Source organism: Pristiophorus japonicus, chromosome 2, assembly GCF_044704955.1.
Source record: "Pristiophorus japonicus isolate sPriJap1 chromosome 2, sPriJap1.hap1, whole genome shotgun sequence".
Lineage (NCBI taxonomy): Eukaryota > Metazoa > Chordata > Chondrichthyes > Pristiophoridae > Pristiophorus > Pristiophorus japonicus.
Window position 1 is genome coordinate 84,823,679 of NC_091978.1, and position 17,568 is coordinate 84,841,246.

A 17,568-nucleotide genomic window follows, 5' to 3' on the forward strand; every position below is an offset into this window, starting at 1 on the left:
TGTTATTGTAGATATACTGCTTTAAAGCAAAAAGGTTTTTCAAAGTTACATTGGAAAGGTGCATTTTTTTTGTTGCTGCATTTGAAGTGATATTTAGCACAACGTCAAAATGACTTCTTACTCAAAGTACCAGAAAGTTCTTCCAAGATTGGAGAACAAAATATGCCCATCAATGGACACCAAACTACAGGAAAGATATACTGACCATGGCAGATACCAAGGGCTTAAAGAGTTAATTAGATTGCATAACTTGGCTTGTATTCCTTTGAGTTTTGATGGTTGAGGGGTGATTTAAGTGAGGTGTTGAAAATGATTGTATCTACTCTATCAAATTCCTCAGAGAAACTATTTCCTCTGGTGGTGGAATCCACTATAAGAGGGCATAGTCTTAAAATTAGAGCCAGACCATTTAGGAGTGAAATCAGGAAGGACATTTTCACACCAAGGGTCGTGGAAATGTGGAATTCGCTCCCCCAAAAGACTGTGGATGCTGGGTAAATTTACATTTTCAAGATGGAGATCGCTAGATTTTTGTTATGCAAGGGTATCAAAGGATATAGAACAACGGCGGGTAAATGGAGTTTGATAAAGGTCAGCAGTGATCTAATCATGGTGCTGAATGGCCTACTCCTGTTCCAATGTTCCTAACCACCAAGACCCATTTCCAGCACCACCTGCTTGCTCTCATAGATTCTTACCAACTAGATGGGATCAACAGAGTGTTAACTGTGATGGTTACTTCCCTGGGTTCTGGATTATTGAAATGTGCTCACCAATCATTACAGCACACCTGAAAAAGCTAGGTAAAAATCCAAGGCACATATCGCAGGGCATCATCAACACTGAAAAAAGCTAAAACTGAACAAGGCAATGTGTTTCACAGTGGGAAAGAATGAATTAGAGTCGAGATATTTAGAATTTGTCCTATGTTAATTGAAGTCCAAAAAATCAACTGCTTTTACGGTCATATTTGCAATATGGAGAATTTACCTGAGAAATTGGGAGTTTAACTTACCCAAGAACTGAAGGACATTACGCAGCACCTGGTACCCACTCATCATTTTGTTCAGTTTGCGCTTAGAAAGCAAATACGCCACCAACATTGAAGCAAGAAACCCATTGAAACAGCCATAGCCCTAAAGGAACAGGAAAAAATGCTTTTACAGTTTTCAGCTAAATATTTAATATATAAATTTTTTTTAAAACAGGTTTAGATATAGATCTATCATCCAGTGGTGATAAAACAAAATGTCCAGTGAGGTTAGTAGTTTCTTTGCTAGAACATTTAACTCCTCAGAAAGGCTGCAAAATTAAACTGCAGTCTTAACAAAATGCAACTTATGTTGGACCAGCATATTTCCCAGTCTCTTCATCGTGAAAGGTTCAAAATCAATGGTGCTATTAGCAGCAATGTTATATTGAAATTTCAGAGCATTTAGATGTGATTTTATTACACATCTGTTCTTCATTGATAAGCTATCGATTACAGGTGACGGGTCTTGAAGAAGCCAAAGCTTCTATTATTTCACTATTATATTAATCAACTATTATTTTGCATTATTTTACATTACAATTTCAAACCTATTTTAACAGTACTAAAATTCAGCATGGACAGTGGAAGTTTAAGCAAAGGTCATTGAAATACTGCATCATACCTTGTTCAATTCCCTCTGGTGCAGCCACACTTTAAGAATTCCAATTCCATCTTTCATGCCTGGGAAATCGGTGGCAGCATTGAAGAGGAAATGAAGATGTTGTCCCATCACCAGATCAATGAGTATGGTGTTATTATAGTGAGGTGTAGGAGGTTCATCATTTCCTGAAAATATAAATAATCTCCATAAACTTACTTCATCAAACAGCAAGCTCATCCTTTGACTCAGTTTGTAAATGCAGTGCCTACCACGGAACTGAACAATTCAGTCCAGGCTAGAAAAGGAGAGGGGGCAAATCAGCCAACATTCCCAGTCCTGAGTGGTATCTTGTGACTTTTGCTCCCCTGAATGTTAGGTGAGGAACAATCAGGTTGTGCTGCGACACCTGCCATTGTTGAATAGCTTGTTGATAAGGCTCACATGTGAAGAATGGTCACTTGGGTGAGGTACCAGACAGCAGGTGGCACCGGTGGAATTCAACCCTCAGCATTCCTTGACACCTCCAGATTAAAAATTGGAGGGTGGGGAGAGGAGGAGATGACAAAAAAATAGAATGTTATAACACCAATCTAAATTTTACTCGGAGGACGATTAGAATATTGAATTCTCTCCACAAATTGTCTTGAGCCTTCTCTCAGAGGGTTGTAAATCTTTGGATTTTTCTACCCCAGAGAACTGTGGAGGCAGAATCATTGAATATATTCAAGGCTGAGATAGGGGAGTCAAGGGTTATGGAGAACAGCCAGGAAAGTGGAGTTGAGGCCAAGATCAGATCAGCCATGATCGTATTGAACAGCACAGCAGGCTCAAGGGGCCGTATGGCCTACTCCTGCTCCTGTTTCTTATGTTCTTATTGAACAGGAATTCATAAATTCTTTTAAAAGGCATGAAAAAGAGGATTATTAAAGAGTATGAGGAGCAAGAAGAGGAGTGAGATTAGGCTGGTGATTCATGTGGAGATAAATGTCAACAGACTTGATGGGCTGAATGGCCTGTTTCTGTGCTGCAACATTCTATGATTCTATGAAAGTTGACTGTCTTAAATTCCTTACATTTTAAATATTTGGGAGGGGGAAGACAACTTTTCTGTAATCTTTCATGAACTTACAAGAAAAAAATATTTTAATATAAGAAAATATATCAAAATGAAACAAATGAATTTAAAAGCAGACACTCTTTGTCAGCAGTATTTTAATTTGTTACACTAGGGTGGTGCTGTACTCAGGCTATTTAATTAGGGTAATGCACTGGCCTTTTACCTTCTTTCAAAATGGGTGGAGCGGGAAATGAGGAACAATACACTAAAATACAAGTTATAGAAAAAATATATAGCAGCAAGTAATTGACTGAAATCTTTGCTTACTAAATCAGTCAAGTGTTCCCTGACAAACTTTTTTCATACTTTTCTCCCTACAATTTTCTTCATCTCCAAAAACTCATGGTGTGGTACAGTTCTGAGGGTGCATAGCATCTTTTATTTACTTAAGCACACTGGTCAGTCTTCCTATGCAAGTCCTAACAGCAAATATCAGCAGGCTTTTTAACCTTAGAGGGCATCATCTGATCCTGTCTTCACCCAATGTATTCGCACAGACTTTCCAGCAGAGATAGCAATCAGGAACTAGCTGATTTATCCCCTTCCTAGACCAGTGGATGTGACCCAACTGGTCCCCAACTAAGAAAACTATTGTAGAAAGGATCAGAAAAAAAAACAACATAACCAAGCAACGTGGCTTCTTCTTTCTACCTTTCATGACACAGAGTTGGAGCTGAGGGTGGATTCACTCTGGAGCATCCACGATGCTGAGAATGACGTGAGTATCACGTAGCGAGTTGGTCGTACCGCAGGGAAAGGGTCCACAGCCAGATAGGGAATGGAAGACCAACAGGAAGAGCAGTGCAAGGAAGGTAGTGCAGGAGTCCCCTGTGGTCATCCCCCTGCAAAACAGATACACTGCTTTGGGTACTGTTGAGGGGGATGACTCATCAGGGGAGGGCAGCAGCAGCCAAGTTCATGGCACCATGGCTGGCTCTGCTGCACAGGAGGGCAGGAAAAAGAGTGGGAGAGCAATAGTGATTGGGGATTCAATGGTGAGGGGAATAGATAGGCGTTTCTGCGGCCGCAACCGAGACTCCAGGATGGTATGTTGCCTCCCTGGTACAAGGGTCAAGGATGTCTCGGAGCGGGTGCAGGACATTCTAAAAAGGGAGGGAGAACAGCCAGTTGTCGTGGTGCACATTGGTACCAACGACATAGGTAAAAAAAGGGATGAGGTCCTACGAAACGAATTTAAGGAGCTAGGAGCTAAATTAAAAAGTAGGACCTCAAAAGTAGTAATCTCGGGATTGCTACCAGTGCCACGTGATAGTCAGAGTAGGAATCGCAGGATAGCACAGATGAATACGTGGCTTGAGCAGTGGTGCAACAGGGAGGGATTCAAATTCCTGGAGCATTGGAACCGGTTCTGGGGGAGGTGGGACCAGTACAAACCGGACGGTCTGCACCTGGGCAGGACCGGAACCAATGTCCTAGGGGGAGTGTTTGCTAGTGCTGTTGGGGAGGATTTAAACTGATATGGCAGGGGGATGGGAACCAATGCAGGGAGACAGAGGGAAACAAAAAGGAGGCAAAAGCAAAAGACAGAAAGGAGATGAGGAAAAGTGGAGGGCAAAGAAACCCAAGGCAAAGAACAAAAAGGGCCACTGTACAGCAAAATTCTAAAAGGACAAAGGGTGTTAAAAGAACAAGCCTGAAGGCTTTGTGTCTTAATGCAAGGAGTATCCGCAATAAGGTGGATGAATTAACTGTGCAAATAGATGTTAACAAATATGATGTGATTGGGATTACGGAGACGTGGCTCCAGGATGATCAGGGCTAGGAACTCAACATCCAGGGGTATTCAACATTCAGGAAAGATAGAATAAAAGGAAAAGGAGGTGGGGTAGCATTGCTGGTTAAGGAGCAAATTAAGGCAATAGTTCGGAAGGACATTAGCTTGGATGATGTGGAATCTATATGGGTAGAGCTGCAGAATATCAAAGGACAAAAAACGTTAGTGGGAGTTGTGTACAGACCTCCAAACAGTAGTAGTGATGTTGGGGAGGGCATCAAACATGAAATTAGGGGTGCGTGCAATAAAGGTGCAGCAGTTATAATGGGTGACTTTAATATGCACATAGATTGGGTTAACCAAACTGGAAGCAATACGGTAGAGGAGGATTTCCTGGAGTGCATAAGGGATGGTTTTTTAGACCAATATGTCGAGGAACCAACTAGGGGGGAGGCCATCTTAGACTGGGTGTTGTGTAATGAGAGAGGATTAATTAGCAATCTCGTTGTGCGAGGCCCCTTGGGGAAGAGTGACCATAATATGGTGGAATTCTGCATTAGGATGGAGAATGAAACAGTTAATTCAGAGACCATGGTCCAGAACTTAAAGAAGGGTAACTTTGAAGGTATGAGGCGTGAATTGGCTAGGATAGACTGGCGAATGAAACTGAAGGGGTTGACTGTGGATGGGCAATGGCAGACATTTAGAGACCGCATGGATGAACTACAACAATTGTACATTCCTGTCTGTCGTAAAAATAAAAAAGGGAAGGTGGCTCAACCGTGGCTATCAAGGGAAATCAGGGATAGCATTAAAGCCAAGGAAGTGGCATACAAATTGGCCAGAAATAGCAGCGAACCCGGGGACTGGGAGAAATTTAGAACTCAGCAGAGGAGGACAAAGGGTTTGATTAGGGCAGGGAAAATGGAGTACGAGAAGAAACTTGCAGGGAACATTAAGACGGATTGCAAAAGTTTCTATAGATATGTAAAGAGAAAAAGGTTAGTAAAGACAAACGTAGGTCCCCTGCAGTCAGAATCAGGGGAAGTCATAACGGGGAACAAAGAAATGGCGGACCAATTGAACAAGTACTTTGGTTCGGTATTCACTGAGGAGGACACAAACAACCTTCCGGATATAAAAGGGGTCGGAGGGTCTAGTAAGGAGGAGGAACTGAGGGAAATCCTTATTAGTCGGGAAATTGTGTTGGGGAAATTGATGGGATTGAAGGCCGATAAATCCCCAGGGCCTGATGGACTGCATCCCAGAGTACTTAAGGAGGTGGCCTTGGAAATAGTGGATGCATTGACAGTCATTTTCCAACATTCCATTGACTCTGGATCAGTTCCTATGGAGTGGAGGGTAGCCAATGTAACTCCACTTTTTAAAAAAGGAGGGAGAGAGAAAACAGGGAATTACAGACCGGTCAGCCTGACATCGGTAGTGGGTAAAATGATGGAATCAATTATTAAGGATGTCATAGCAGTGCATTTGGAAAGAGGTAATATGATAGGTCCAAGTCAGCATGGATTTGTGAAAGGGAAATCATGCTTGACAAATCTTCTGGAATTTTTTGAGGATGTTTCCAGTAGAGTGGACAAGGGAGAACCAGTTGATGTGGTATATTTGGACTTTCAGAAGGCTTTCGACAAGGTCCCACACAAGAGATTAATGTGCAAAGTTAAAGCACATGGGATTGGGGGTAGTGTGCTGACATGGATTGAGAACTGGTTGTCAGACAGGAAGCAAAGAGTAGGAGTAAATGGGTACTTTTCAGAATGGCAGGCAGTTACTAGTGGGGTACCGCAAGGTTCTGTGCTGGGGCCCCAGCTGTTTACACTGTACATTAATGATTTAGACGAGGGGATTAAATGTAGTATCTCCAAATTTGCGGATGACACTAAGTTGGGTGGCAGTGTGAGCTGCAAGGAGGATTCTATGAGGCTGCAGAGCGACTTGGATAGGTTAGGTGAGTGGGCAAATGCATGGCAGATGAAGTATAATGTGGATAAATGTGAGGTTATCCACTTTGGTGGTAAAAACAGAGAGACAGACTATTATCTGAATGGTGACAGATTACGAAAAGGGGAGGTGCAAAGAGACCTGGGTGTCATGGTACATCAGTCATTGAAGGTTGGCATGCAGGTACAGCAGGCGGTTAAGAAAGCAAATGGCATGTTGGCCTTCTTAGCGAGGGGATTTGAGTACAAGGGCAGGGAGGTGTTGCTACAATTGTACAGGGCCTTGGTGAGGCCACACCTGGAGTATTGTGTACAGTTTTGGTCTCCTAACCTGAGGAAGGACATTCTTGCTATTGAGGGAGTGCAGCGAAGGTTCACCAGACTGATTCCCAGGATGGCGGGACTGACCTATCAAGAAAGACTGGATCAACTGGGCTTGTATTCACTGGAGTTCAGAAGAATGAGAGGGGACCTCATAGAAACGTTTAAAATTCTGACGGGGTTAGACAGGTTAGATGCAGGAAGAATGTTCCCAATGTTGGGGAAGTCCAGAACCAGGGGTCACAGTCTAAGGATAAGGGGGAAGCCATTTAGGACCGAGATGAGGAGGAATTTCTTCACCCAGAGAGTGGTGAACCTGTGGAATTCTCTACCACAGAAAGTTGGTGAGGCCAATTCACTAAATATATTCAAAAAGGAGTTAGATGAAGTCCTTACTACTAGGGGAATCAAGGGGTATAGTGAGAAAGCAGGAATGGGGTACTGAAGTTGCATGTTCAGCCATGAACTCATTGAATGGCGGTGCAGGCTAGAAGGGCCGAATGGCCTACTCCTGCACCTATTTTCTATGTTTCTATGTTTCTAGAAGACAAATAATTTTATGTCTCTGTGCACAAGACTTCAAATAGAAATGTGTGGAAACGGAAGGCAAGTACATTTCCAAATTACATTTAAGAAAAGCTACTTTGATGCAACAAGTGGCTTGTTCAAATAGAAGACAGAGTTGCATTTGTATAGCGCTTTTCACAACCACCATGTGTAATACGATGGCTTCTCGTACCAGATTTACCATCCTGAATTCAAACCCAGACGCCCCATCAGCAGTTATAAAACTCACCCGCAGCAATCTGACAAGTATTTCAACAATAGCTAAGAGACGTAGCAGCAAATCAAATAATGAATCATAAATGCTGGAAATCTGAAAAATGGAATTTTTCTGATGAAGGATGCTCTTGAAAGCACTTGCCTATCTTTTCCTTTCACTTGCTAATTAACTTGCTGCATAAAGCTGCACTCTGTTTTTAATGCTTACTACCATAGTTGCAGCAATACTCGGAGCGATATGGCCTCAGATCAATATAGGGACAGGCACTTTAGGCTGAACAATGCTGTCAATTTGTAGTTTTTAAATTTGCTTGGGGAGGGACATGAGTGGAGAAGATTATGAAAATTTAAAATCAACAAGGACCTGTAATTTTGTAATAAGAACGATAGCCCGAATGACCTCATCAACTTTCTGTTCTTACATGTACCAATTAGAGTCCAAAGATTTTTTTTCAGTCTTCACACTTTTATCTCTGCTCTTGATCAGCACAGGGAATTCAGTGAGGCAGTGTAGCATCTGACTGAGCAACTGTCAGACCATATCAGCCAGACACAAAAACTCAGTGGGTCAGATTTACCTTACTTCTTGACATTTTGACAAGTATAACTCGGTTTCTTTCATTCACTTTTTGCAAATGATCATTAATTCATTTTTGTTGGGATAGAAATTCTACAGAACAGCACTAACCATGAACAAATAGCCCATTAGCAAATTGCAAGGTAAGCAGCTGTATTGTGTGGCATGGAGCCTTGCAAAGCTAGTTTCAGAGCTGAATCACCTCTGACAGCCAATATAACATCATTTATTAATTACAGCGATTGGTACCAAAATTCAAATGGTACTGTGCCTGTAAGTAGCACTGCAAGTATCACAGTGTGTGATTAATCAAGTAGATTTGTGCTCCAGCTAACATTACGTGACAGCCCAAACTGCAGTAACCAGCAACTGAACCATGCAGTCTATCAGAAAAATGAAAACATCTGAGGTACTCTGATGGATTAGATGAGGATAAGGAAATTAAGGCAACAATGCTATGAGCTTTGTAAACATACTTGCCACTTGCATGACATTCCCTTCAGAAGTAGTCAGGATGATGCCCTGTCTAAAATAGCGCAGGCAGAGCATGAACATTGACTGCATTAATATTTTTTCCTTTACTGCATCCAGAGGAAGAACATGGATTGACTCGACACATCCTTCATAGAGCCAGGGGTGGACGATGAAGGGAAGAAACTGTAAACGCAGTGCTAAATTTCTATCTCCAAAGACCATGAAGACAACTGGCAGAACACAGAGGAAGAAGGGTGCACTAGAGTATTGGAAAGTGAAAACTGAACCACAAAAGAGCAAACTTTTTGCATGCCAGTGGAGTCAGGAGCAGCCCCTCCCACTCCAGAACACTGAGCACTAAATCGGTGTGTCGTCAGAAGGAAGACGAAACCACCCACATACCTGCAAACTTTGAAATGTGGATATAGACCAATGACAACCGTCACCTAACATTAAACTGGAAGAATCTGGATGAAAGAAACCCCTCCTCATTTTACCATAAAATTGGTAGGCCCATGGGGCAAGGTGGGAGTAAAACACCCCTGATGAGAAGCATTTCTGAAGGACCAAGGAGTGGTGATTCCCACCCCACTGCCACCTCTCAATAGCTGAGCATGAAACATGGATACTGGCAGAATTACTTCATTTCCCCTCTTAAAATTTGGATGCTGGTTGACATGTCCATATGTCCACCACTCCCACACAATAAGCACGATTTCTGCGAGCGTCCCTGCCCAAGAACGATTAATGCGACTGCCCCCCACCCCCCAACCACAGATTACAACACTGACAACAAAATACAGCCAACTCTTTCCCTCCCATAAATGAGAGTCAAATCAGAAGCCAACCCTTTCCTCAACCACTGAGCACAATCCCATCTGCCTCAGTTCCATTACACAGAATTCCTGGCTGCACATCCCATTACTCCCAGGGCCTTGATGAGACCATACTTTGAGTATTGTGTGCAGTTTTGGTCTCCTAATCTGAGGAAAGACATTCTTGCTATTGAGGGAGCGCAGCGAAGGTTCACCAGACTTATTCCCGGGATGGCAGGATTGACATATGAAGAAAGACTGGATCGACTAGGTTTATATTCACTGGAATTTAGAAGAATGAGAGGGGATCTCATAGAAACATATAAAATTCTGACGGGATTGGACAGGTTAGATGCAGGAAGAATGTTCCCGATGTTGGGGAAGTCCAGAACCAGGGGTCACAGTCTAAGGATAAGGGGTAAGCCATATAGGACCGAGATGAGGAGAAACTTTTTCACCCAAAGAATTGTGAACCTATGGAATTCTCTACCACAGAAAGTTGTTGAGTACAGTCCATTGGATATATTCAAAAGGAAGTTAGATGTGGCCCTTACGGCTAAAGGGATCTGGGGGTATGGAGAGAAGGCAGGAGTGGGGTACTGCAGTTGCATGATCAGCCATGATCATATTGAATGATGGTGCAGGCTTGAAGGGCCGAATGGCCTGCTCCTGCACCTATTTTCTATGTTTCTATGTTTTCTCCCGACCTCCCTTTCAGGCACCCTAAACTCACTGAAAGGGTCTGTGACAATCTCAGTATGACTCAAAACACATTTGAAGTCACGTCAGTGTTGCTTTGCTGGCAAATATAGGAAAGCCTCACCATCAGCAACCGAGATAGATGACCAGGTAAGTTGTACTGGCAGTGTTGGCTGAAGTTTTTCCAAATGTTCCCACTAATGTTGGCCAGGACACAGGGAGAATTCACTGATTTTGTTCTGCAAGGTACATCTGTCCAAACAGACATTCAGGGCCTCAATTTAATATCTCTTCTGAAAGATTGCACCTCTCACATGAAGCACCACCTCAGTACTGCCCTGAAGTGCAGCTTGAAACCGCAATCATCTGGCTCAGAAGTGAGAGTGCTATCACTGAGCTCATCTTCCAAGATGGGAATGAGCAGCCTGGATTGCTCAGAAACCCTCCCACAATTTATCATTTACATTATTACTTGTAACTTCCATATTTAGATAATCTAACACTTCAGACTTTTTAATGGAGAGATTCATGCTGGAGATTCAAACTGCTACCACATCGTACCTTTAATGGTTCAACTCATTCATTCATCTATTGGCATTTTTGACCTTACCATCTCTTCCATTGCTAAACCAGCCTTTAAGAAACTGGATTTCCCCCGTTGATACCAAACACAACTCTCATGAAACCTACATCTGCCCAAGGTTTCAAAATTGCTCTTGCATCTGGGAGGCTCTTCAAATACCTTACACGCAGGTTAACAGAAAAACAATGGTTCCATGATGGGCACTCTCCCTCTCATGCTTACAACCCTTCTTCTCTTGCCATTTTATTTAATAATTTTATGGTCAGGTACCTCATAAGCATCAAATACACAGCCCTATAGGTTTCCCCCTTCCCCATTGCATCCTCATTGTGTTCAATCATTTTTTCCCAGGTTTTTCCCAGGTTCTCAAAACTGTGCAGTTCAATACCTCACTTTTCAACTTAGAACAATCTATAAGCTTTCTAAACTCATTCCATTTGGATCATCTTCTAAATGTATCTAGTGTTCTCCCCTGCTCATCAACCGTGCTGAGATTCTGCACCGTCCTACTCAAATCCCTGCCACAGAGAGTTGTTGATACCAGTTCATTGGATATATTCAAGAGGGAGTTAGATATGGCCCTTACGGCTAAAGGGATCAAGGGGTAGAGAGAAAGCAGGAAAGGGGTACTGAGGGAATGATCAGCCATGATCTTATTGAATGGTGGTGCAGGCTCGAAGGACCGAATGGCCTACTCCTGCAACTATTTTCTATGTTTTTATGTTTAAATCAACTTTTCAATATAAACAAAATTAACATCTGGGAGGTAAAAAGCAAATATCAGCATTACATGAAAAAGGAAATAGATACTTGTCACAGCACAAACCTCCCTGGGCAGACTCTTGCTCCAAATACCAGGATGCACGAATGTTGTTTTTGCTTGGATGAAAACGACTCAATTTGAAGAAAGAGTCAGGAGCACAAGGATGAAGTCTTACGGTTACCAGTTTCTCATCTTTACCTAGAAGCAGATCACAAGTAATGTCAAAAATGTATTTCTCATCAAAACACATGTCAATGTGACACAACACCTGCCTTTTATCATTTAAAAAGCAGAAAGTAAGTGGAGAGGCGTGCCTGGAGTTTCCACTCGGTTGGCGTTGGAAATTGGCCAAATCAGCGCAAAGAAGATTGTGGAATTTTAAGCGCAAGTTATGCTCAGAGCAATTGGAATTTCCGCAATTTTTTTGCGCTAGTTTAAAAAACATTGCGCTAGAAGCCGGCCCCGCCCACAAACCTGACCACACCTCCAGATCGAATTAATTACCATTGGGAGTTTCACCTCATTGCGCTCGTTTGCGGGCCTTTGCGGCGGCTCTAAAAATGAAGCTTTTATTTGGCGCAAGTACACTAATAGACACGTTTTTAAAGTTTCTGAATGCGAGCTTTTTAATTTACGAAGGAACTGGCTACTATATACCAATATAATTATCAAATGGCTCTGTATTAGTATTTTCACAAGTCAGTTTCAGTTATTTAAAATCGGGTTGCTCACGGGTGGCGGTCTCGACACATTGATTAAAATGTTTATATTTTGTGATAAACCCACTTTCACCTGTATTAATCAAACTGCACCAAGTTACTTAAATAGATCACTGATTTTTTTTTTAAAAGCAAAAATTAAATTTTTTTTTTAATTACATTTTAAAACAGTGCCCGATTGCACTGAAATAAAAATAGAAAATGCTGGAAATACTCAGCAGGTCAGGTAGAACAGAGTTTACATTTCAGAACTGTAAATAATTAGAGATGTAACAGATTTTTAAACAAGTGTAGGGCCCCTGTTACATCTGTAGAATCATAGAATAGAATCACAGAATAGTTACAGCACAGAAGGAGGCCATTCGGCCCATCGAGACCGTGCCGGCTCTCCGCAAGAGCACTTCAGCAAGTCCCACTCCCTCACCCTTTCCCCGTGGCCGACAATTTTTTTTCCTTCAGATACTTATCGAATTGCCTTTTGAAAACAAAGTTTGAATCTGCCTCCACCAACCTCTCAGGCCGTGCATTCCAGATCATAACCATTTGCTGCGTAAAACAATTTCCCTCATGACGCCTTTGGTTCTTCTGCCAATCTGTGCCAACCTTAAATCTGTGTCCTCTGGTTCTCGACCCTTCCGCCAATGAGAACAGTTTCTCTCTATCTACTTTGTCTAGACCCCTCATAATTTTGAGCATCTCGATCAAATCTCCTCTCAACCTTCTCTGCTCTAAGGAGAACAACCCCAGCTTCCAAGTGGTGTGTCATCACTAGGAGCATTTTTGTAAATCTTTTCTGTACCCTCTCTATGACCTTCACGTCCTTCTTAAAGTGCGGTGTCCATAGAAACATAGAAAATAGGTGCAGGAGTAGACCATTTGGCCCTTCGAGCCTGTCATTCAACGAGTTCATGGCTGAACATGCAACCTCAGTACCCCCTTCCTGCTTTCTCGCCATACCCCTTGATCCCCCTAGTAGTAAGTGTCCAGAATTGGACACAATACTCCAGTGGAAGCCGAACCAATGTTTTATAAAGGTTCATCATAACTTACTTACTTTTGTACACTATGACCGGAATTTTGCATATGGAGGGAGTCATGGAGATAGCCTGGGTGCAGCCTTGCAGCACCTCAATGCTGTCGAACACTGACATCACTAATGTCAAATTAAAGTTGGACATGGTTCCTTTAAGGAAACCAGCTGATGATGCGTCATCAAACTTTTTCCAGTTCTGACAAAGGGTCATCGACCTGAAACGTTAACTCTCTCTCCACAGATGCTGCCTGACCCGCTAAGTATTTCCAGCATTTTCTGTTTTTATTTCAGATTTCCAGCATCCGCAGTATTTTGCTTTTGTATTAGTGCCCAATTGCACTGGTTCGTGGCAAAGTTGCCGTTTGATGATATGCAAATGAATTTGAGTGGAAACTTGAGGGGGAAAAAAGCACTTTTCTAAACTAGTATAATTCTGGGCACAATTTGCACCCGGATTGCCAATTGCATCCAAAGTGGAAACTCTACCTTCTGGTATTTTTAATTACTCTCCAGCCCATTTAGTTATTGTCAAGAAGAGAGTCAGAGAGAGATTTATTTTTCAAATTCTCCTGCCTTGTAAGGGATATAGAAGATATCACACTGGCAACAGTATGATGTAATGTTTAGACAAGTCAACATAGTGATGTAATGTTAACAGTGTGATGTAATGTTTAGACAAGTAGACTAACCACAAAACACAAATAACTTCTTGAGCATATTCCACTGGTTAGTCCACAAAAGGTGAAATATCCTCTCTTTTCAGGAAAATTTGGAGGTTAAATTACATCCAAATCTTTGCATTTTATTCATACAAAAAGTTTTTTAAATGCAATTCAAACAAATTTGCATTTAAATAACATCTTTCACAATCTCAGGATATCCCAAAGTGTTTCATAGCCAATAGAGTATTTTTGAAACAAAAGCAAAATATTGCAGATGCTGGAATCTGAAATAAAAACAGAAAATGCTGGAAATCTCAGTGGGTCAGGCAGCATCTGTGGATGGAAGCAGAGTTAATGTTTCGGGTCAATGACCCTTCGTCAGAACTGGCAAATGTCCGAAATGAACAAATTCTTAAGGAGCACTGAAAAGGGAAGGGGAGGAAAGATCAAAAGGGGAGGTCTGTGATAGGGTGAAAGGCAGGAGAGATTTGTGAGACAAAAGGGACGATGGGCTGACTTGAGGTGGTAATAGCAGAAGTTAGAAAAAGATTCGTTTAGATAGGGTGTGAATGGCAGGATAATTATCAGCTGTCATGGGAAACAAAGAGAGAGAGAAAATACATCAGAGCAAAATATGGGCAGAGATTTAGGTCTGAAATTGTTGAGTCCGGAAGGCTGTAAAGTGCCTAAACGAAAGATGAGGTGCTATTCCTCGAGCTTGCGTTGAGCTTCATTGGAACAGCGCAGGAGTCCGAGGACGGAGATATCAAGAGTGGAAATGGAGAATTAAAGTGACAGGCGACTGGAAGCTCGGGGTCACACTTACGGACTGAACTGAACGCAAAGCGGTCACCCCCAATCTAGAGGAGGCTACATTGTGAGCAGCGAATACAGAATACTAAACTGAAAGAAGTACAAGTCACCTGGAAGGAGTATCCTTTTGTCTCTCAAATCTCTCCACCCTATCACAGACCTACCCCTTTTGTTCTTTCCTCTCCTTCCCCTCCCCCTTTCAGTGCTCTTTAAGAATTTATTCATTTCACGTACTTTCGAAATGTAGTCATAGTTGTAATGCAGGGAACCAGAGCAGACAACTGGCATACAGTGAGGTCCCATAGTCAATCAGGTAAATGACCAGACAATCTGGTACAGTGGTATTGGTTGAGAGATAAATATCAGCCAAGACACCAGGAGAACAGCCTGACTCTTTTCGAATAGTGCCAAGGGACACACTGACTGTATGGGGAAATTATGCCGCAGCTCTGATGCCACTAGATGCCTTAATTGCTGCCTCGATCTTGCTTTTACTATTTCCTTTGACTTAAGTCAGAAAGTTGTGAGTTCAAGCCTCACTCCAGAGATTTGAGCACAATCTCGGCTGACATTTCAGTATAGTAGTGATGGAGTGCTGTGCGAGATGCTGTCTTTTGGATGAGATATTAAACCTAGTCCGCCCCCTCAGGTTCCACCAGCGCTCCAGCACCTCACTGTTGTAGCTGTGATGAAAGATCTACACCTGAAGCATTAACTTGTCTGTTTTCAACACAGATGCTGACTGATCTATTGCACGCTTCCAGCATTTTCTATTTTTGATTCCAATTTTCAGTTTATATTGTTCAAGAACTCTCGGTAGGAAGTGCCTGCGTGTGGATGCCTTGTCTCCGCAGCTGTGATGTTCACCACAGTCAAATGTGCCGACACTGCCTTATGCCAATGCGTATAAGGTGGCCAAGGTTAGTGGGAAACTAGAAGATTGGGAAAATTTTAAACGACAGCAAAGAATGACAAAGAAAGCAATAAAGAAAGGAAAGATAGATTAAGAAAGTAAACTTGCGCAAAACATAAAAACAGATAGTAAAAGCTTTTACCGATATATAAAACGGAAAAGAGTGACTAAAGTAAATGTTGGTCCCTTAGAAGATGAGAAGGGGGATTTAATAATGGGAAATGTGGAAATGGTTGAGACCTTAAACAATTATTTTGCTTCGGTCTTCACAGTGGAAGACACAAAAACCATGCCAAAAATTGCTGGTCACGGGAATGTGGGAAGGGAGGACCTTGAGACAATCACTATCACTAGGGAGGTAGTGCTGGACAGGCTAATAGGACTCAAGGTAGACAAGTGCCCTGGTCCTGATGAAATGCATCTCAGGGTATTAAAAGAGATGGCGGAAGTTATAGCAGATGCATTCGTTATAATTTACCAAAATTCTCTGGACTCTGGGGAGGTACCAGCAGATTGGAAAGCAGCTAATGTAACGCCTCTGTTTAAAAAAGGGGGTAGACAAAAGGCAGGTAACTATAGGCCAGTTAGTTTAACATCTGTAGTGGGGAAAATGCTTGAAGCTATCATTAAGGAAGAAATAGCGGGACATCTAAATAGGAACAGTGCAATCAAGCAGACGCAACATGGATTCATGAAGGGGAAATCATGTTTAACTAATTTACTGGAATTCTTTGAGGATATAACGAGCATTGTACCGATGGATGTGGTGTATTTAGATTTCCAAAAGGCATTCGATAAGGTTCCACACAAAAGGTTACTACAGAAGATAAAGGTACGCGGAGTCAGAAGAAATGTATTAGCATGGATAGAGAATTGGCTGGCTAACAGAAAGCAGAGAGTCGGGATAAATGGGTCCTTTTCGGGTTGGAAATCGGTGGTTAGTGGTGTGCCACAGGGATCGGTGCTGGGACCACAACTGTTTACAATATACATCGATGACCTGGAAGGGGGGGACAGAGTGTAGTGTAACAAAATTTGCAGATGACACAAAGATTAGTGGGAAAGCGGGTTGTGTAGAGGACACACAGAGGCTGCAAAGAGATTTAGATAGGTTAAGCGAATGGGCTAAGGTTTGGCAGATGGAATACAATGTTGGAAAATGTGAGGTCATCCACCTTGGGAAAAAAAAACAGTAAAAGGGAATATTATTTGAATGGGGAGAAATTACAACATGCTGCGGTGCAGAAGGATCTGGGGGTCCTTGTGCATGAATCCCAAAATGTTAGTTTGCAGGTGCAGCAGGTAATCAGGAAGGCGAATGGAATGTTGGCCTTCATTGCAAGAGGGATGGAGTACAAAAGCAGGGAGGTCCTGCTGCAACTGTACAAGGTATTGGTGAGGCCGCACCTGGAGTACTACGTGCAGTTTTGGTCACCTTACTTAAGGAAGGATATACTAGCCTTGGAGAGGGTACAGAGACGATTCACTAGGCTGATTCCGGAGATGAAGGGGTTACCTTATGATGATAGATTGAGTAGACTGGGTCTTTACTCGTTGGAGTTCAGAAGGATGAGGGGTGATCTTATAGAAACATTTAAAATAATGAAAGGGATAGACAAGATGGGGGCAGAGATGTTGTTTCCACTGGTCGGGGAGACTAGAACTAGGGGGCACAGCCTCAAAATACAGGGGAGCCAATTTAAAACCGAGTTGAGAAGGAATTTCTTCTCCCAGAGGGTTGTGAATCTGTGGAATTCTCTGCCCAAGGAAGCAGTTGAGGCTAGCTCATTGAATGTATTCAAATCACAGATAGATAGATTTTTAACCAATAAGGGAATTAAGGGTTATGGGGAGCGGGCGGGTAAGTGGAGCTGAGTCCACGGCCAGATCAGCCATGATCTTTTTGAATGGCGGAGCAAGTTCGAGGGGCTAGATGGCCAACTCCTGTTCCTAATTCTTATGTTCT

General features: G+C 42.4%; 1 protein-coding gene across 1 annotated transcript in view; it reads right to left on the bottom strand.

The window, feature by feature from the left end:
• The window catches only part of nol6 (nucleolar protein 6 (RNA-associated)), a 161,903-nt gene that overhangs the window by 102,557 nt on the left and 41,778 nt on the right, over positions 1-17,568 (bottom strand). The window contains exons 6-8 of the mRNA XM_070868064.1: positions 11,526-11,660; positions 1,656-1,819; positions 1,016-1,136 (exon numbers count right to left, since the gene is read on the bottom strand). Coding sequence (XP_070724165.1) covers positions 1,016-1,136; positions 1,656-1,819; positions 11,526-11,660 — 420 coding nt within the window. The remainder of the gene's footprint in view (positions 1-1,015; positions 1,137-1,655; positions 1,820-11,525; positions 11,661-17,568) is intronic.